Source organism: Mobula birostris, chromosome 7 (genome assembly GCF_030028105.1).
Source record: "Mobula birostris isolate sMobBir1 chromosome 7, sMobBir1.hap1, whole genome shotgun sequence".
Taxonomy (NCBI): domain Eukaryota; kingdom Metazoa; phylum Chordata; class Chondrichthyes; order Myliobatiformes; family Myliobatidae; genus Mobula; species Mobula birostris.
The window spans coordinates 106,927,130-106,948,360 of NC_092376.1; the positions used below are offsets into that span (position 1 = coordinate 106,927,130).

Below are 21,231 nucleotides of genomic sequence, written 5' to 3' on the forward strand. Positions count from 1 at the left end.
GGAGTTCTGGTCTCAGTATTGGAAGGCCTCACTCAGTAGTGACAAAGCCCGGGGAAATAATCCTGAACCTTCTGCTCTCACATTACCATAATTAGGCTATTTGGCCCATCGAAACTGCTCTGCCATTTCAACATGGCTGATCCATTTTCTCTCTCATACCCAATCTTCTGCCTTCTCCCTGTATCCTTTCATGCCCTGAGTAATCAAGAATCTATCAACCTCTGCCTTATATATATATATATATATATATATATATATACATGAAGACTTGGCCTCCAGATGCCAGAAATTCACCAGTATCTGGCTAAAGAAATTCCTTCTCAGCTCCGTTCTGAAAGGACACTATTCTGAAGCTATGTCCTCTGGTCTTAAGACTCCTCCACCATAGTAAACTATCAGTCCACATTCACTCTGTTGAGGCCTTGCGACGTTCAATAGGTTTCAATGAGGTCACCCCTCATTTTTCTGAATTCCAGTGAGTGGAGACCCAGAGCCATCAGATGCTCCTCATACGAAAAGCCTTTTAACCCTGGGATCATTTTCAAGAACCTCCTTTGAATCTTCTCCAATATCAGCAAAACCTTTCTTAGATAAGGGCCCCAAAACTGCTCACAATACTCCAAATAAGGCTTCACCAGTGCTTATAAAGAATCAACACTACATCCTTGCTTTTATATTCTAGTCCTCTAGAAATGAATGTTAACATCGCAGCTTCTTTCTTCACCACCGACTCAACCTGCAATTTAACCTTTCAGGAAAGCTGCACAAGGACTCCTTGCACCTATGATTTTTAAATTTTCTCTTCATTTAGAAAATAGTCTACATTTTTATTTCTTCTAACAAAGTGCATGACCATACATGTCCTGACACTGTACTCCATCTACCACTTCTTTGCCCATTTTCCTGCTCTGTCCAAATCCTTCTGTAGCCTCTATACTTCCTCAAACTGTCTGCCGCTCCACCTATCTTCGTATCATCCACGAACTTTGTCATGAAGTCATCAATTTCGTCATCCAAGTCAATGACATACAATGTAAAAAGAAGCAGTCTCAACGCAGATCCCTGTGGAACACCACTGGTCACCGGACACCAGAAAAGGCTGCTTTTATTCCCACTCTTTGCCTCCTACCAATCAGCCAATTCTCTATCCATGCTATTATCTTTCCTATAATACCATGGGCTCTTAACTTGTTAAGCAGCCTCATGCGAGGCACCTTGCCAAGACCTTCTGAAAATCTAAGTACAGAACATTCACTAATTCTCCTTTGTCTACCCTGCTTGTTATTTCTTCAAAGAATTCCAACAGATTTGTCAGGCAAGATTTTCCCTTGAGGGAGGAAATAATACAGACTACAGCCTCTTTAATGATGTGCCTCCAAGTATCCTGAGACCTCATCCTTAATAATCAACTCTAACATCTTCCCAGCCATTGAGTCAAAGTAACTGGCCTATCATTTCCTTTCTTCTCCCTCTCTCCCTTATTGAAGAGTAGAGTGACATTTGCAATTATCCAGTCTTCTGGAACCATTCTTGAATCTAGAGATTCTTGAAATATCAGTACTAATGCCTCCACAATCCCTTCAGCCACCCTTTCAGAACCCTGGGATGTACACGATCTGGTTCAGGTGGTTTCTATCTATCTCTATATGAATTGGAGATCAAAAGATCAGAGGGTCCTTCCTGAGAGACAGAATCACCTGCCAATACCTTTTGGCCTCTACAGGAAGACTAGCTACTTGAACAAGTTTTGAACAAGTAGATGGCAAAGGACAGAAGATTATGAGGGGAAAAGAAATATATACAGCATTTAAAGGTAATTTCTGTAAAAGGAAAAGAATACTCACCAAAGCTTGAAGGGACTCTCATTGTTCAAGTGACTCTTTCCTTCACAAATCATGGACATTGATCCAAAGCCACCAGAAACTGACTAGATAGTTTCCAGGATGCCTGTCCTTGGATGTCATCCTACTTGTATTTCCTGCTTTCTGCACAGCCTCCTCACAGAAATCTTTAACTTCCTCTCTACTCTGAAGGCCAATTAGAATTTTGCCGATCAAAACAGATTAGCAGCTTCCCGCTTCGAGCTGATACCCATCTACCTTACAGGCACACTTGCCAATATAAACAATAAACCAGGCTCTTCTTTCTCAGACAGTAAATAATAATTTTAAAACCTATGAAGTCTGAAATTGCTTTCTATTCAAGATGTTAAATTACATGGAAGTATAACTTCATCGGAGGAGTATCTAAATTATTTGGGAGTAGGTCTGCCTTCGGCAAAGTTCACACTGGGACGTGACTATATGTATATAACTAACGAGGTTCAAGGTAATCCACTCTGCAAAATCTTTACATCACACTGTCCAATGCATGCTCAGTAAGTTCTGCATTATCTAGGCCAGGTGAGTTTAGCTACCCTCACTGCACCTCCCATCAACTTCAGGTACTTTTAATCAAGACAGCCCATGTCACTAATATTACCTCCTTAAATGAGCTAAGGAACCTGACCATCACTGCAGCAGCCCATCCTCCCCTCCGGCAAAGGAAAAGAGCACCTGTGTGACACTTCAGGTGAGATATTCTGCAATAGGTACTGCACTATCAGGACCCATCCAGTACAGTAATCCACTGCGTTTGGACTAGCTCTTTAGAAGTGTATCCAAATAAGCTCATCTACTGTTTTTTCCGCACTGCCCTTCACAGTTCTTACTTTAAAATATTTATCCACTGTCTTTCATGGAATCTGTTTCCATCAACCTTTCAGGCAATGAATTCCAGAACATATGTACCTCTCTATCCAAAAATATGTTTCTGCTCATTTCGCCAATTAGTTTAAAGTTGTGCTCTCTAGTTAGCCATTCTTGTGCTAACAGAAACTTTCCAGCAAAACTCATCATAAATTTTGAGCATATCTACTTCATAGCAAACCCAGCTTCCCTGTTCTCTCCACATAATTAATTCCTTAAGCATTAGGATCATTCCCTTCTGAACCCTTTGCAAAGCCCAGACATCAGCTTTGAATTGTGATGCCCAGCATTGAAACCATTAAGTGAAGCTTAGGTCTAACAGCTGTTTTTACAAAGACAACTATAAAAGCAACTGCACATCTCTAATCTGTCAAGTACTCTTAAGGTAAAGACATCCTGCTATGCTTATTGGTATATTTTATCAATGCAGTGCATTGTACGTTGATAGCAGAATCACAGTTGAAAAGGTTGGAGCTGGAAATGTTTCCTTCAATGCTGAGTTCTTACCGGAAAGGCTGAAGCCAGACTGGTGTAGATTTCGAACTGGTTGGGGCTGTTTCGAAGGGGATGTCTTGGCTGATGCTGAGGGAGTTCCTGCTTTAGGGGTCCCTAGGTCATACACTGGACCATCGTACATTCCTCTGGGTACACCACGCACCTGTGCCAACTTTGGAAAGATAAAGGAATGTATTAGGTGAAAACTGCAGAAAGGATCAGATTATGAGACATCAGATCAGAATGATTACCTATTGAATTGTTCACGGACACAGAACAACCTAGATTGCCTTATTCTAGGTTGAAATGATGCCCTGTGCACTGTGGAGAGACAACTACTTTAATTGCTTAAACACCCACCAACCTATCACCTCTCCACCCAAGTGGGGCAGGTTTAGAATAAGCACAACTGGCTGAGAAATCGAATTTGATGGTTAAGCTTTAGCAAAACTACGGTCTTGACTTCTACGGCAAGTATGGAAAGCCCAATGGAAAACATTGCTGAAGATGTGCATAGCATCCATGAGTCAGAAGTAATATATTTAATCCCTGGCAGGAGTCCGCATAAATATTATTATAAGTCTGTGTTAATTAAACTATTCTGCAGCATGGTGCTTGGCAAAACTAAAACCAGATGTCCCACAGAAAGATTTACCTAGGCTACTTTGCATTTCTGAAGGTTATTCAACTCTAGAAGGGTTAATGCAGTTCCTGATCTCATTCATACACTTCCAGCATAAGTTCCTGGGGAAAAATGGGAGAAATTTGCTTAACGCTCCCGACTAACAAGATAGTACACTTTAAAGATTGCTAAGTGTACAGGTTAATTCGCTGTATTAGAAATATTTTAAAACATTTAAGATCAAAGCAAGATATGAACACACCAAGTCTGGTCCTTCACTGGATTTGTTTTAAGTGGAAATTGCTACAAAATGGAGTTAAAATTTGTCCCAAAGCCCAGCAGTTAAGATACTCCTAATTGATTAAAGAGATGTGACAGTGATATATAACTTGGGTTTTCTGGTTCTTATTGTGTTGTGTATGTATGTAGTTGTGAGATGAAGCGCTGTGGTGACTGATCACTGGAAACTAAATCAGGCTTTGTATCCATATGCAGCAGGAACAGGAGGAAAGAGGGAAGAATATGGTGAAGAGCAGGAATGAGAATGCAGGAAAAGCAATGTTGTGAGATGAAGGAGAAAGAACAGCAGGTGCGAGGAGACCAGAAGATACTATAGTGCTAATGAGATAGGGGAACGATGACAAGAAAGATGGCAGCAGGAGGGGAAAGGAGTTTGTCAGTGAGATGAAGAAAAGAAGGGACAAGAAGAGTGTGTCACTGAGATGGGGTGGGGAAGGATGGATTGACACAAAGAAAGGCAAAGGCATATAAAGAACTTGTTGGCATAACTTCTTTCACTGCTGCTAGATAGCCCAAGATGTTTTCAAACTAACAATGGTTTTAAAATATAATCACTACAATGAAGAAACTGTACCAGCTAATTTGTGCACAATAAATTACAAAAGAAACAAAGTGATTATAATTGAATTTTAGTTGTCCTCATTCAGAATAATATATTGCCCAAGGCTCTTGGGAATAAAGCTCAAGCTCTTGCTCCCCTTTCAATTCCAACAAAACGCAGGGGCATGGCATTTGAAACATGGTACACCACACACTCCCAATTACCTCAATCACTAAGTTCCTTAACCCTGATCACCTCACTTTCACTGTGGATGCCCAGTCCCTACACATTTCTATCCTCCATCAGGAAGATCTTAAAGCACTCTACTTGTTTTTAGACAACAGATAAAACGAGTTTGCCTTCACCATCTGGCAGAACTGGTTCACACCCTCAAAAATTTCCCTTTCACTTCTCCCACTTTCACCAAACCCTGGTGTAGCCATGGGCCCCAGCTATGCCTACCTCTTCATTGGCTACATAGAATAGTCCCTGTTCTAAACCTGCAATGCCAATGCTCCCCAACTCTTTCCACTCTACATCAACGAATGCATTGGTGCTGCTTTCTGCATTCCCGCGAGGCTTGTCAATTTCATCAACTTTGCCTCCAACTTCTACCCTGCCCTCAAATCTACTCTCTCGTTTCTTAATCTCTCTGCCTCCATATCTGAGATATCTACTGATATCCTTTATAAGCCTATTGACTTTCACAGCTAACTTGACTATACCTCTTCCTACCCTGTCACTTTTAAAAATGCTATTCCCTTTTCTCAGTTCCTCTGTCTCCATTGTATTTGTTCTCATGATGAGCCTTTCTACCCCAGAACATCTGTGATGTCCTCCTCCTTCAAAGAACAGATTTGCCCTTGCACTACCTGTGATGTTACCCTCACCCACAACTCCTTCATTTCCTGCACATCTGCCATCACCCCATCTTCCCACTGCCACAACAGAGATAGGTTTCCTCTACCATCCCACGTCTCCATATCCAGCACATCATTTTTCGTAATTTCTGCTATCTATAATGGGATCCTACCACCAAGCACATCTTTCTTAATGACCAAATAAACTCATCGTGAGGACTGGATCTGACTGGAAGACTGGCTACAACCCAGACTCGTTTGAGTTAGTGATGGAGAGGAGGTCCCTAAACAATCTGTTATCCATTATGGACAATCTGGCACATCCTTTCCATGACCTACTGAATAAACAGTGGAGCACCCTTTTATACACTCATTCAGCTTCGCTGTCACAAGGATCGTTACAGAAAATCTTTCCTATCAAATGCAACAGTTCATCTTTATGTGACCGAACACACATCTTAGTACAAAAGTTTGTTCTATTATTTCTTACATTATTATTGCATATATTGCAAATTTTTGCACATTGGTACATTATTAGTGTGTATATTATTACTCTGTACTTTATTATTAGTTAAGCACAGTGCTAAGTGTATTTTTAAATGTTGCTGCTGTAACAAAGGAATTTCTCACTCGGGATCAATAAAGTATTTATTAGTATTACTACATGACTCCCTTGTCCACTCATCCCTCCCAGCACTCATTCTTCAAGCTGAACAACTGCTATGCCTAACCCTACACCTCCTTCCTCACCATCATTTAGGGTCCCAAACAGTCCCTCCAGATCAGGCGACACTTCACCTGCAAATCTGTCAAGGTCATCTGTATCCAGTGGTCCTGGTGTAGCCTCCTCTGCATCGGCAACTGGGGTACTGCTTTGTCAAGCACCTTTACTCCATCTGCCACAAGAAGTGGGATTTCCCAGTTACCTCCTACCTTAATTCAACTTCTGATTCCCATATGTCAGTCCATAAACTCTACTGCCATGGTGAGGCCACATTCAGGTTGGGGGAGGGGGGGAGCAACACCTCATATTTCATCTGGATAACTTCCTACCTGACAGCATGAACGTTGATTTCTCTAACTTCTGGGAATTTCCCACCACCCCATCTCTTCTTCCATTCCCCATTCTGGCTTCTCTCTTATCCCTTTCTCTTGTTCTCGCCTGCCATTACTGAGATGTAATAATCAATATAGCAATACTCCCAGAACTCCGATTGGAGGAGATGGAGGATGTGGTGGTATGTGACTTTGAATGGAACCTCTTGCTGCTCTTGCCCTGGTAACTGGTGAAGGTTATAGGTTTAGGAATTGTGGTCAGACTTGCCTAGGCAAGTAACTGCAGTGCCTTTTGGAGATGGTGCACACCACAGCTACTGTGTGCCAACGGTCAAGTGAAAAAAAAGTTTTTTAACCAGACTGAGAGGCTGCAATGTCTTGGGTAGCTGTATTTCTTAATGTAACATGTCTCCAATTATATATTATGGACAGAATTGAACAGTGTCCTGGATGTGTGAATAGTATTCCTGCTCACCATGCACCTGTGGAGTGGAGGCCAGCAACTACGTGCAGAGAATTCTATATTGGAGTCTTTGGCTAAATGCTTCAAATAGCTTCAGAGAACAAGCAAGCCCTTGTTATAGCATGGAGTGCAGTCTCTTAAAGAATCAATCACTGGCCCCAAGGTGGTGGAGTAGACAGGCTAGACACTCCCCTGGACGGTCACCAAAGACAGGCAAAACTGAGATCAATTCACAGCAGGCTGAGGGGTAATAAAATTTGCAAAATACAGCTTTGTACCACACTAAAGCACTTCTCCTTGGTCAGTCTGGCTTTGACTTTAAAACAGATGATGTAAATGAAAACTGGACAAAATGTAGTGGGTTCAGATGAGTTATCTCCCTTTTTTATACATGAATTTGAAATGATCATCTCCCCCTTTCCCTTAAGTTATAAATAGTAAAAGCAAAAAAATGACAGATGGGTTAGAGGGAGACTAAGGGAGAAGTTTAATGGGATAATTTCCTTCCAGGTGCTCTATAAAGGATACATAAATCAAAATCCAAGAAAAACATTTCTTTCTCTCATTCTCCCTCAAAGGTTCTTGTACTTGCTGAGTATTTCTGGCAATTGCCCTCTCCATCCCAGTTTTGTTGTAGACAGGAACATAGTATGAATTTAACATATGTAAAGCAAGGGGAAACCCATTCAGGCCCTCTCGGCTTTCTCACTATTCCACATGATCACAGCTGGTCTTTTACCTCACGGCACTTTCCATCACCAAGCCCTTATCTTGTGATTCCCTTAATATTAAAAACAAAGCTATTATTCGTGAGCACAGTCAGCAACTGAGGCTCTGCAACCCTCATAGGTAGAGAATTCCAAGGATTCACCAGCCACCCTTAAATCCCTCATTGCTTGTGATTGCACTACTTGTGGAAACACTCCAACAAGGAGAAATATCATCCCTGCAACAACTGGGTCACACTCTGTAAGAACTTTGTTTCACTGAGATCACTTCTCATTATTGTAAAGAGTTTAGGGTTCAGTTTGCTTAATCTCTCTACAGAGGGCAAACTCATTATCCCAGGAAGTAACCATGTATACTTTCCCTTTCAAGTATATCCTTTCTTTATGTGCACAATATTCAGGGCCATACGCTGTTTCAGCAGCATTTCCCATTCCGTCAACCAGAGCCACTACACTATAGCTGCTTGTCAACATTCAGCTCGTCATGCACAAGGGTACCCAGGTCCCTTGGAATACGAATGCAGTCAATCTCTCATCATTCAATAACTTATCTTTCCAGACAAAAATTTTATTAAGTTAGAGAGGAAGAGTTACTCTGTGGAATTATTTTTTGAGATTGTTCTAATAGTATTTTTCCAAGGAATAGATGGATGGGGCTGTAATCACAAAACATCTTCTATTATGACAACAGCTAACTCTAGAAATGGTTTTAATGTGAATGGTTAAACTTGGGTTATAAGGATTTCCAAAACACACAACAAAAACTCTGCCTTGTTAAACATCTTAACCTGAGTTTTTAGGATAGGTGCATACAAATAATTAAGAAAATCACATTTGTGCTTGAACAAAAAAAATTAGACCCTTATATGAGCAGTTGCCTCCAAGACGACCACAACCTTGTCACTGGGTTTGGGGGCTTGCGTACCTCAATGACCCAGAGACCTATTGATGCTCTATCAATTACTCCCAAACACTGGAAGTAGAGTAAATACTGAAAGGCTTATATTTACAGTAAATGGTCCAACGTCCATGCTGAGTATCTGCCCTGGACTGAGAGGAGGAGCAATGGCACAATCGCCTTTATTCAGGGGTCTGTGGGAGGAGCCACAGGAGCAGTCAGCAGAGGGGCATGTCTAGACAGGTGACCCAGTGACAACATATATATATGGTTTACCACACCTATATTGGTAAGCGTCAGGGCGTTATGCTTTGCCTCTTAGTAGAGTCACTCATGCCAAACAAGTCAAAGGGTAGAGGCCAGACTAAGAGTGGTTCACCAGTCCTCCATGTTCAGGGGTTCAGCTCAGGGCTAATAACTCTGACTGGTAAAAAAAAAAAACTGTAATGGAAAAGGCAGTGAAAAATCCTTCCACATCTGAGTGTGACGGTATTCCTGAATCTCCAACTCAGGAAATGCATGACTGACAGTGAAGTCCGAGAGGAAGCTACTGACATTATGAAGGAAGCCCTGAACAGTGCCATAGATGGAGGACCTTCACTGCCGCCCTAAATGCCCATGGCACAACAGGCAGTAAGTAGTACAAAGAGTTGACACAACATCCATTGGCATGAAACCTGCAATCCCAGCCCCACAGTCCTGGGCAAGGTGAAAATGCTACATTTTCAAACAATGCAACCTATTCCAACCATTCCATTAGTAGCCTCATGTTCATCACCCACCAAACATACATCTTCCCAAAACATGTTAGGTAATGAACAACATTCTCTGCTGGAATTTGTATTCATATGTAGGAACATCAGACAAGTATTCAAGAACACAAGAGAATAGGAGCAGGAAAAAGGCCACTCAGCTCCTCAGCCCTGTCCTGCCATTCAATATGACTATGACTGATCTAAGCTGACCTAAATTCCTCTCCTGTGGCAATTCCCAAAAAATACCTCAGCCTTTCAAATACGAGGGGTGATTGATAAGTCTGTGACCTAAGGTAGAAGGAGATGAGTTATTGATTTGAAACTTTCTGCATTTTCACTTAAAGAGTTGAACTGCACGGGCATATAACAAGAGCTGTATAACTCATATCCTTCCACCTAAGATCACAAACTTACCAATCACCCCCACTGTGGATCATCTGGGGGTCCAAGACGCTCTCATTACAGCATGTGCAGTTCAACTCTTTAAGTGATTATGCAGAAAGTTTGAAGTTAATAACTCATCTCCTTCTACCTTAGGCCACAAACTTATCAATCACCCCTGGTGTGGACTACTTCTACAAAGAAGGGATCTGCATGCTCCACGGCTACTGGACTAAGTGTGTACATGTAGGAGGGGACTATGTTGAAAAGTAAATGTGCTAGGTTTTCTAAAATTGACCACAAACTTATCAATCACGCCTCGTATTTAGCTCCACCTTAAATTGACTTAAGGATCTGGCCTCCAGCACCACCAGGCGCAGAAAATTCCAGGAGTTCACAACCCTTTGAAATCAGATGTTTCTTCACATTTCAGGTATAAGTAACCAGCCCCTTATTTAGTAGCATTGTTATATTTGCTAGCACATTAACTCTTTAGAGTAGGCATCTTCCAAATAAAATGAAGCGTGCATCACTCATTGCTATATTGTAAACCAAAATACCCACACACACTTCAGCCAGCTTGTGTCTGCGATGAAATTCTGCATGACAAAATGCTTTCAGAATCACATCACTTCTGTAATTAGAGGAATGGCAATGCATTTCTCAAGCAGAAGCACAAGCTAACTGAAAGAAACCAGACCTTGATGGTGCAATAGTATTAATCCTTGGGGTCACCCTGTACCAATTAGCAGGAAGACGTGCTCTAGGATCACGGGAGACAGACAACAGAGGTTTGTGTCCCTTTACCACTGCCTGATAAGTAGCAGGACAAATAGCTTTCTAAACCAGTAACTGAAAGCAGCATTGAAACCTTTCTTAGCAACTCACTTTAACAAAATGGTTTACCCAATATTAAAAATTTCCTCAAATAGTTGTGTGTCCAGTGGAATTGGGGGAGTAATTATTTTTATAACACCCTGTGAATCAGCTTTTTTTTGGGGGTGGGGGAGAGGGGTGGTGTTCAAGCTCCTCCATTTTGAAAACCATTGATTTAAAACACAACTAGAGATGAGTTAAAACGATTGTTTGACAGTCAACAAGTGTCTGAGCTCATTCACTTTCCAATTTCCTCCGGAGATCATAATCAGCATTGTGCAAACGGTCTCCCTTAATGAGAATTACAATTCTGAAGGAATAAGCAGCTGACTTGGGTTTAGTAAAACTGACTAAAATTCACCAAAGTGTTTGCAAACCTAGAGAGTGCAATGGAGCCAGTATCTCCTTATTTTGACGGTTGCATATGCTGTGCTCTTAAAGACTTAATTAAAAGTAACATTTCCAAAACTGATTTGCAACAACCAAGGCATTGTGCCAGAGTAATGACCCTGAGGTTGGTGAAAGGAATTATTGTAACTGCTGCTCATATAAAGTGGTGTCAGATGTTAATGTGGAGATCTGATTTAAAGCTGCGATCACTCTCCTCCTCATCTGACCCCCAACAGGAGCTCCAGACAAAACAAGGCTGCTTCAGTCTCACAGTCACCACCACTGAGGGAGGGGGCTGGGGTGAAGAATGAAGCAGGGTGTCCTGAAAATATGATAATAAGCTATAATCCTGTCAATATTGTAAATTCTCCTTTATGCTCTGCTTGACCATCTACGCACCATATTTCCCCTCTCTCCTTAACTGCGTGTGAGAATAGATCCTTAATCACCAATTGTTACTGTACACTTGAGATCCTATGATTCAGATCTTATTAGCATGTTACACATGGCACCCCAGCCCACCCACCCTATTTCACCCTCCATAATCGGGTGACTGCTGATGGAGAAAGCCTCTTATGAAATATCATCACATTCTCTGGTAGAACATAAAAGGTTTGGGTCAAGTGTGTATTTTGATTAAATATTGAGGTTTAGATTGCGCTGACACAGAAGTTCACCAGGTTCAGATCGTTTGTTTACTATAACCATGCGGCTTCTGTGGTTAATCCAAATTTGATGTTTGAATCTCCAACATCAGTAACACTTATAAACCCATAGGGCTAATGTGGTACAAGGGAAAACGATAACTTAGTGCTTGGGTTCAAGATGGCTTAGAATGGGTCTGGATTATAGTTTTATAGCTGGACAGACCCCTCCTTTTGGGGGTGGAGATGGGGGGGGGGAAGGAGCAGTAAAACCAACTCAGCCAAAGTTTATTACATTAAGTCCGCTCAGCTTTGATAGTCGTAGTCATACTCCACCAGTGCACAATGTCCACATCGGCTGTCAATCACCCAATTACATCAATCCCTTTTTATTTTATTCTCTGTGTTTTTTGATTAATTCCCTTCAAATTTACCATTCACCCACTCGCAAACAGCAGTGTGCAATTGGTAATTAATCTAGCAAACTGCAAATTTTTAGGATGTGGGAGGTAACCGGAGAACTAGGAAGAATTCCATGTGATTACAGGGAGTATGTGCAAACTCCACAAGGATGGTACCCGAGATCAGGGTTGAACCAAGGACTCTGGAAGTGCGAGGAAACAGAACTTCTAACTGTGCTACGTTACTGCATCATAGCTTTGAAAATAAGGAAGTGGCCCATGCAAAGATGAACGTACAAGATAGGAATCTGATTTGAGATGTCAATTCATGCAATTAGTAGCTTCAACATAAAAGAATAGCTTCAAACATGTCACTGTCTCCTCTTCCTCCTTTGTCTAGTGAGAGCCTCTAGGTCTGATAATGCAGCATTGATGTACTAGGCCAAAAAGCCAGGAGTGAATGGGGGCTGAAATATTGAAGTAAAAAGTGCTTAATTAAACAGTTCTCTGTGTTACATTGACACACTGATAGAAGTTCCACAAAAAGTGAGGATTTCCAATTGTGAAATTTACTGAACAGCCTTGGCACATTTTTGTGTTTACTGCAACATCACATCGGTTTTGGCCCCAAGCTCTCCGCATTCCACTATAAATTCAATCAGCTGCCATCATTTAGTATCCTAGCAGCCAACTCTTAAGATGGACGTTTCACAATTCAAGCAACAATTTTGCTTTTGGTAAATGAATGGATGTTGTCAAGATAATGGGGCATGGAAAGGGCTCCCACGGAGTCAATGAAAACTCTGCAGATTGTTGAAACGCAATCCAAGGAGGCACGCTGATGATTCTGACTGAAGACTACCTGTGAGAGAGCTCTCTAAAAACAAGTGTAGACACTGAACATCTGGATGCTTGGAAAACTGGCAGTGGTAGTAGAAGCCTGTGCCCCTTCTGCTTCTTCCTGTACTCCAAAGGAAAAATGGACAACATTGTGTATGTAGCCTCTATACCTCAAATGCCACAGTGAACAACAAACAAATGGGACAGATTCCAGCAGTAGTGGTTTGGTATTTGCCTTGGGCTAGGAAGCTGAGGATGACCATGACTGCACTTCCTGTGGGTGAAGCAGTCCATTCACATGTGGGTCACATGATGTTGTAGAAGCCAGCGAACAAAAGGAATCGGGAATGAAGCTTGACTACTGCTCTTTTAAAAATAGCAAGATCTTAGGGTAAACAGGTTGCTAAAAGTTACCCAGTGAGTAAAGAATTATCATTTCTTGAAAGAGTGAAGTTGAAAGTCTCACAGGAGATTAATTTTAGATGTTGCAATACCTCCTCCATCCTGATCAAAAAGGCCCAACAGCGCCTTTATTTCCTGCGCAGCATCAAGAAGTCTCACCTCTGTCCCAGGATACTGACGGACTTTTACCACTGTACCATTAAGAGCATGCTCACCAACTGCATCTCAGTGTGGTATGGTAATTGTCCCGTATTGGACTGCAAAGCACTCCAGCGTTTGGTGAAAACTGTCCAGCGGATTATCGGCACCCAATTGCCCACCATTGAGAACATCTACCATAAACGCTGCCTGGGCAGGGTGAAAAACATTATCAAGGATGCATCTCACCCTAACCATGGACTTTTTACTCTCCTCCCATCCGGTAGGCGCTACAGGAGCCTCTGCTCCTGCACCAGCAGGTACAGGAAGAGCTTCTTCCCTGAGGCTGTGACCCTGCTGAACCTCACATCACAGTGTTAAGCAGTATTGCACCCATATTGGACTGTCTCAGTACATTTACATTTGTGTGCTGTAGCACTTACTTTTTATTTGCAGTTATTTTGTAAATAATACTTTTGCACTTCTGGTCAGATGCCAATTGCACTTCATTGGCTTTGTATCTGTACTCGGCACATTGACAATAAAGTTGAATCTAATCTAATCTAAAGACCGCAGCAGCAGCGGTAGGTACCAAGAAGGTATGGTCAAGGGAGCAAAGGAGCACCTACAGGTTTGCTTTGAGTCAGTGGACTGGACAGTATTCAGGGATTCATCTTTGAATCTGGAGGAATACACTACATTTGTGAATGAATTCATCAAGACCTCTGGGATTAGTGCATGCCTTTGAAGACATTCCCAAACCAAAAACCATGGACAAACCAGGAGATTCATAGTCTGCTGAGGGCTGGATCTGTGGTGTACCAGAACTATACAAAAAGTCCAGGTAGGACCCACAAAAGGCTGTATTAAGAGTGGAAAAAAAACTATTCCGATTGAGGTTAGAGACTGAACTGAATGCACGCCAGTTCTGGCAGGGTTTGCAGGCCATTACTTTCTACAAAGTGAAGCCTAACGTCATGAACGACTGTGATACTTTGCTCCCAGATGAGCTCAACACTTTCTATGCACGCTTTGAAAGCGAGAATAAACTACACTGGTGTGAATCCCTACAACATCTGGTGACCCCGTGATCTCTGTCTCAGAAGCCGCCACCAGAACATCTTTCAAGACAATGAATGTGATGTATTTTGTAACTCAAGAAATTATATAAAAGAAAATAAAAACATGCGAGCCTGGGAGAACGTGTACACTTAATTTGAATTCTAGTCAGGTGTGCACATGACTTGGTTGCGTAATAATGTATGCCATTCATGTTCTTCACACATGTAACCTTTTACCGCTGTACCATTGAGAGCATGCTCACCAACTGCATCTCAGTGTGGTATGGCAATTGTCCCGTATCGGACCGCAAAGCACTCCAGCGTTTGGTGAAAACTGTCCAGCGGATTATCGGCACCCAATTGCCCACCATTGAGAACATCTACTATAAACGCTGCCTGGGCAGGGCGAAAAGCATTATCAAGAATGCATCTCACCCTAACCATGGACTTTTTACTCTCCTCCCATCTGGTAGGTGCTACAGGAGCCTCCGCTCCCGCACCAGCAGGCAAAGGAAGAGCTTCTTCCCTGAGGCTGTGACCCTGCTGAACCTCACATCACAGCGCTAAGCAGTATTGCACCCATATTGTACTGTCTCAGTACTTTTATATTTGGGTGCTGTAGCATTTACATTTTATTCGCAGATTGAGTACAGAGAGGAAATTAAGAACCTGGTGGCATGGTGCGAAGACAATAACCTATCCCTCAACGTCAGCAAGACGAAGGAATTGGTTGTTGACTTCAGAAGGAATAGCGGACCGCACGACCCAATTTACATCTGTGGTGCGCAAGTGGAGCAGGTCAAAAGCTTTAAGTTCCTCAGGGTCAATATCACAAATGACCTGACTTGGTCCAACCAAGCAGAGTTCACTGCCAAGGCGGCCCACCAGCGCCTTTACTTCCTGAGAAAACTAAAGAAATCTGGCCTGTCCCCTAAAACAGGGGTCCCCAACCTTTTTTGCACTGTAGACCGCCTTAATATTGACAATATTCTTGCGGACTGGCTGACCCGGGGGGTGGAGGGGTAGGGTTGCCAACGGCCAAGAGTAGCAGTCAACTACATTGTGTTTACCCAAGAAAGACTACAATGACCATGAAGCCTTGCGCGGGCACCATTGCGTATGCGTGTACCCGCCGATTTTTTTTCTGCAAATCGTTTTTGGCGATTCTGTTCGGGGGGGGGGTTAATCACAACCGGAATATTGGTGATAAGTGGCCAATACACTCAATTTCATTTCTAAAAGGGTTTATCTAACGAATTTAATATTAAACACACACTGCATATTTTCCTCACATGAATATAGTGATAAGTCAATTATTAGGGGAGGATGGGGAGCTTTAAGTGTTAAATGAACTTCCAGTAGAAGTGGCAGAAGCAGGTTCGATATTATCATTTAAAGAAAAATTGGATAGGTATATGGACAGGAAAGGAATGGAGGGTTATGGGCTGAGTGCAGGTCAGTGGGACTAGGTGAGAGTAGCGTTCAGCACGGACTAGAAGGGCAGAGATGGCCTGTTTCCGTGCTGTAATTGTTATATGGTTATATAAGTTACTTATAAGTCAATAGCATCATAACATTCTAAGTAACGTTTGGATATTTTCCCCGTATGAACATACAAAATCATTGCAACACACCAATATCGCTGAATCAGTGGGAGCCTTGGGCTTGTTTTCCTGCAACAAGACGGTCCTATCGAGGGGTGATGGGAGACAGCGATACTCGAACGAGGTTTCTTATGTCCAGTCTATTCCGCAATTTAGTTTTCGTTGCATTCATTGCAGAAAACTCCGCTTCGCAGAGATATGATGTTGGAAATGGAAGCAACGTTTTCAGTGCTTTTGTGGCTACCTCAGGATACTTAGCTTTGACTTTGATCCAGAATGCCAGCAGAGATGTTATGACAAATATACTTTTCAGCCCGCTGTCATTTGCAAGCTTAAGGAGTTGATCTCCTTCCCGCGCTGACAAGGATGAGGCGCGGGTAATGACCTCGCATGCGTAATGGCTCAACAGAGCGTGACAGGGAATGAGAAAAGGTGCAGCTGACTCATATCGGCAGATCATATCGTTTCCTCGCGGCCCGGTGGTTAGGGACCGCTGCCCTAAAACCCTCTCAAATTTTTATAGATGCACCGTAGAAAGCATTCTTCTAGGGTGCATCACAACCTGGTATGGAAGTTGTCCTGTCCAAGACTGAAAGAAGCTGCAGAAGATCGTGAACACGGCGCAGCACCTCACACAAACCAATCTTCCGTCCTTGGACTCACTTTACACCGCACGCTGTCGGAGCAGTGCTGCCAGGATAATCAAGGACACAACCCACCCAGCCAACACACCTTTCGTCCCTCTTCCCTCTGGGAGAAGGCTCAGGAGCTTGAAGATTAGTACGGCCAGATTTGGGAACAGCTTCTTTCCAACTGTGATAAGACTGCTGAACGGATCCTGACCCGGATCTGGGCCATACCCTCCAAATATCCGGACCTGCCTCTCGGTTTTTTAGCACTACCTCATTTTCCATTTTTCTATTTTCTATTTATGACTTATAATTTAAATTTTTAATATTTACTAATTGTTTACTATTTTTAAATTTAATATTTGTAATCCAGGGAGCAGGAAGTGCAGAATCAAATATCACTGTGATGATTGTACGTTCTAGTATCAATTGTTTGGCGACAATAAAGTATAAAGTATTTTGTAAATAACACTATTCTTTACATTTCTGGTCAAATGCTAACTGCATTTCATTGGCTTTGTATCTGTACTCTGCACAATGACAATAAAGTTGAATCTAATCTAATCAAGTATGTAAAGAATGCTTAATTAAACAATTAATATTACTCAAATATTAATTACACTATACTCCTTCCTGCTTAGTATAAAATCCAACTCAATAAAGAATGCATCTCAACTATATACATAATATGCTATACAATACAGCTACTTTATACACATCCAAGCTCAGTAAGTTTTAAGTTGTCCCATTCAGGCTTAAAGATTTAATCACTTGGAGGATTTCTTAATCTTGTGGGATAACTTGTTCCTGATTGCGGGTGGGGGAAGTCACTCTGCTCAGTGGGAGGTACTTGTGGCTGTGAAACAATCTCAGATTCTGGAGTCTCCTCCATGGTGGTTGTAGAAGTTGATTCCAGGACAGCAGGTAGTGATTCTGACAGCACTGGACACCTTTCTTCTCTAAGAGTTGATTCTTCTCTCTGCAACTGATTGATGTGTTGTCTTCAGACGACATCTGGCATAATATCCACTGTGTAGGAGAGTGGTCCTGTTCTGTCCTTAATCTTTCCAAGTGCTCACTTCTGATTCACCTCTGTAGTCCCTCAACAGGACTGCTTGTTCAGGAGTAAAAGCATCAAACATCCTTGTGTGAAGAACCCTCAATTTGTCTCAGCTGCTTGTCCTGCACACGCCTTCTGAGATTGTGTTTGAGAAGAACCAAGCAAGAGCACAAGGAATGACCCAGGAACAGCATAACTAATGAGCTGTTGGTTGTGGAGGGTGCTGCATTGCAATATGTGAGGAAATTGGTAAACTTTTGATTCAGTGTCAGTGTAGTGTGATCTGCTGACATTGCTTGCAGTGTAGTCTTTAGACTCTGGACAAATCTTTTCACCAAGCTATTTGTAGCGGGACGGTACAGTGCAAATATAATTTGTCTTATTCCATTTATTTTCAGGAAATGAATGAAACTGTTCCACTACAAACTGCGGCCAATTGTCACTGACTAACTGTTCTGAAACACCAGTCCTCGAGAACAGGCTTCTCAACTTATTAACAGTGTGCGAGGCTGTAGTAAAGACTATTGGGAATACTTCTGGCCACTTGATAGCTGCATACACTACTAACAAGAAATATGTGCCCATGAATGGTTCAGCAAAATCCACATGAATCCTCTGCCAGAGCATGCAGACCATTCCCAAGGATGGAGAGGCACTGCTCTTGGAATCTTCTGGATATGTTGGCATCCTGAACAGCGCATTACAAGCTGCTCGATCTGCCAATCTATCCCAAGTCAACAGACAAAGCTTTGAGCCAACGCTTTCATTTTGACCATGCCTTGATGACACATGTAGCTCTCTGCTTGGATGGAACAACTCTCAATCGTCACATAATCAATCTCCACCAACGGCAAGTTCATCCCGGTGCTGGTAAAACTGGGGGAACTGGAGTTCCTGCTGCACACTTCAGCCATTTTGGGTGGCCATGTAGACCTGAGACAGTGTGGGGTCTTTCGGATCATCAATGCTGGAATTTGGAAACCTTCGATTTGCATCTGGGAGAATATGTCAAGAGAAGTGTTCTCTTTAGTAAATTTTGCAGATATTTCCTTTTCCAAGGGTACACAAGACAATCCATCAACACTTCCAAGATTAGTTGTCCTCTTCAATTTGGTTTTGAAATTGTGTCCTTCCAGAAACAGAGCCCATCGCAGGATATGTGCTTTTGTTGTTAGTGGAACACGCTTCTGTGGCTGGAAGATTGACACTGGTGGTTGATGACTGACAATGAGGGTAAATGCTCTTCCATCCAAGTACTGGTTAAAGCCAGATGCAAGGCCCCTCTGTCAATATGTGCATAATTTTCCTCTGTAGTGGTAAAGGAATGTGATGAAAGGCAATGAGTGTTCACCTCTATCACACATAATGTGACGTGACTGCACCTATACCATAATGTAGGTGTCACAGACAAGCTTCACTGCACGACATGGATTATAATGTGAGTACAGTATCTGACGTCACCATTTCCTTTGTCTTTTGGAAAGCCACCTGTCACTGCTTTGTCCAATCAGTGGTAATGTGTTCAAGGTTTGGAGTGCAGTAACCAGGTTTGTCAGGAACCTGTTATAGTAATTGACAAATCCTAAAAAAGACCATAACTGTGATACATCCTTTGGCCTTGGGGCATCCATCACTGCTTGAATTTTCTCAGACTCTTGTTGAAATCCTTGCTCATCAATGAGGTGACCACAGTATGTGATACTTGGTTTGAAGAATTCACACTTGTTGTGTAGTGCACTGAGGCCATAATCTTTTAATCTTTTTAAAAACGGTCTTGCGATTTTGGAGATGTTCCTTGCCATTCTTGAACACTATGGCGACATCACACAGTAACTTTCTTAATTCGCTTTCAGCTGACTCCATTACAGGGATGTGGCATGCAAATGGTGGATGGATCTCCAATCTAGTTGTAGTTATCTCAGCCAATCGCACGCCCATAATGCCGGCTCTCCTAATTTTATTTTAGCGATATACAAGCCCAATGTGGCTTGTTGGTTGTTGTATTTCACTGTTATGAATGTCATTCCAAAGGAGTCATCTTTTCTCAGTTTAAGTTCTTAGCTGGATAGCTGCAAGCTTCAGTTCAGTATCTTGGAAATACCATTCAAACTCATTTTGTGGGATGACTGAAACAGCCACACCAGTGTCCAATTATATTTTAATTAATTTGCTGTTCACTTCTGGTGAAAGTTACATTGCTTGTCTCCTGATAGTTTTCATACTGTAAAATATCAAAGCTATCCAGTCCTGTGTCACTCTCAAGATCAGATTTTTCATCAACAGCATGCAGGTTAATGCTCTTTTTGAAACTGCAACTTGGCTTTTTAATCTTCGTCTCTTCCTTGTGCAGTCCATTTATTTCTGTCTGCCCAACATGCTCGTTGCACGTGTCCTACTACTCTGTTGCATTGTCTGCAAGTTGCACCTTTAAACCTGCATTGGTCTGGTGTATGTGAGCCCGTGTCACAATGGTAGCACTATTTGTTTGGCCAGGCCCATTTCAGTTTTACATTGCAATCTTGTTTACGTACACTTTCATTCCTGACTGCAATTATGTCTCTGGCTGCTTTTGCATTGATAGTTATATCAACTGCTCTTTTAAATGTGAGCTGTTCTTCAGTTAGGAGCCATTTTTGAATGCTTTCTTGTAAGATTCCACTAAGTGACCTCTTAAGTGCATCATTAAGCCCATCATTGAAATGACCATGCTTAGACAATCTCTTCAATTTAGCCACATCAGTTGAAATGGACATCTCTTCCTTTCGATTCTGCATATGAATTCTAAAACATTCTGCAGTCAAAAATCAGTCTGGTTCTAAGTGTTCCTGCATTACTTTCATGATATCAGTGAAGCTCATTTCGACTGCTTTAGTTGGAGCAGTTAAACTTCTGAGCAAACTGTATGCTCTTCCACCAATTACACTCAGCAAAACTGGCACTCACTTCTTATTGGCTATTTAATTTGCTTCAAAATACTGCTCAATTTGTTCAAACAGTATATTTACAATATTATTCAAATATTACTGAAATATTAAATACACAACAAAACCTTCGTAAGGTATCAGGTCCCGACAGTGTACCTGATAGGGTTTTGAAATTCTATGCCAACCAACTGGTGGGAATGTTCATGGACATCTTCAGTCTCTCAGTGCTGTAGTCAGAAGTCTCCAGCTGCTTCAAAAGGGTGATAATCAGACCAGTGCCCAAGAAGAGCAGGGTGAGCTGCATCAATATCTACAGTCCAGTGGCACTCACATCTACTGTGATGAAGTGATTTGAGGGACTGGTTATAGCTGGAGCCAACTCCTGCTGAAGCAAGGATCACACCCTTTGCAATTTG

The 21,231-nt window shown here is 42.1% G+C and overlaps 1 protein-coding gene across 3 annotated transcripts in view; it reads right to left on the reverse strand.

Annotated features, from left to right (window-relative positions):
• The window catches only part of LOC140200358 (dihydropyrimidinase-related protein 3-like), a 225,229-nt gene that overhangs the window by 5,527 nt on the left and 198,471 nt on the right, over positions 1–21,231 (reverse strand). For all 3 annotated transcript variants that reach the window (XM_072263576.1, XM_072263577.1, XM_072263579.1), the window contains exon 13: positions 3,255–3,414. In XM_072263576.1, the coding sequence (XP_072119677.1) occupies positions 3,255–3,414 (160 nt within the window). The remainder of the gene's footprint in view (positions 1–3,254; positions 3,415–21,231) is intronic.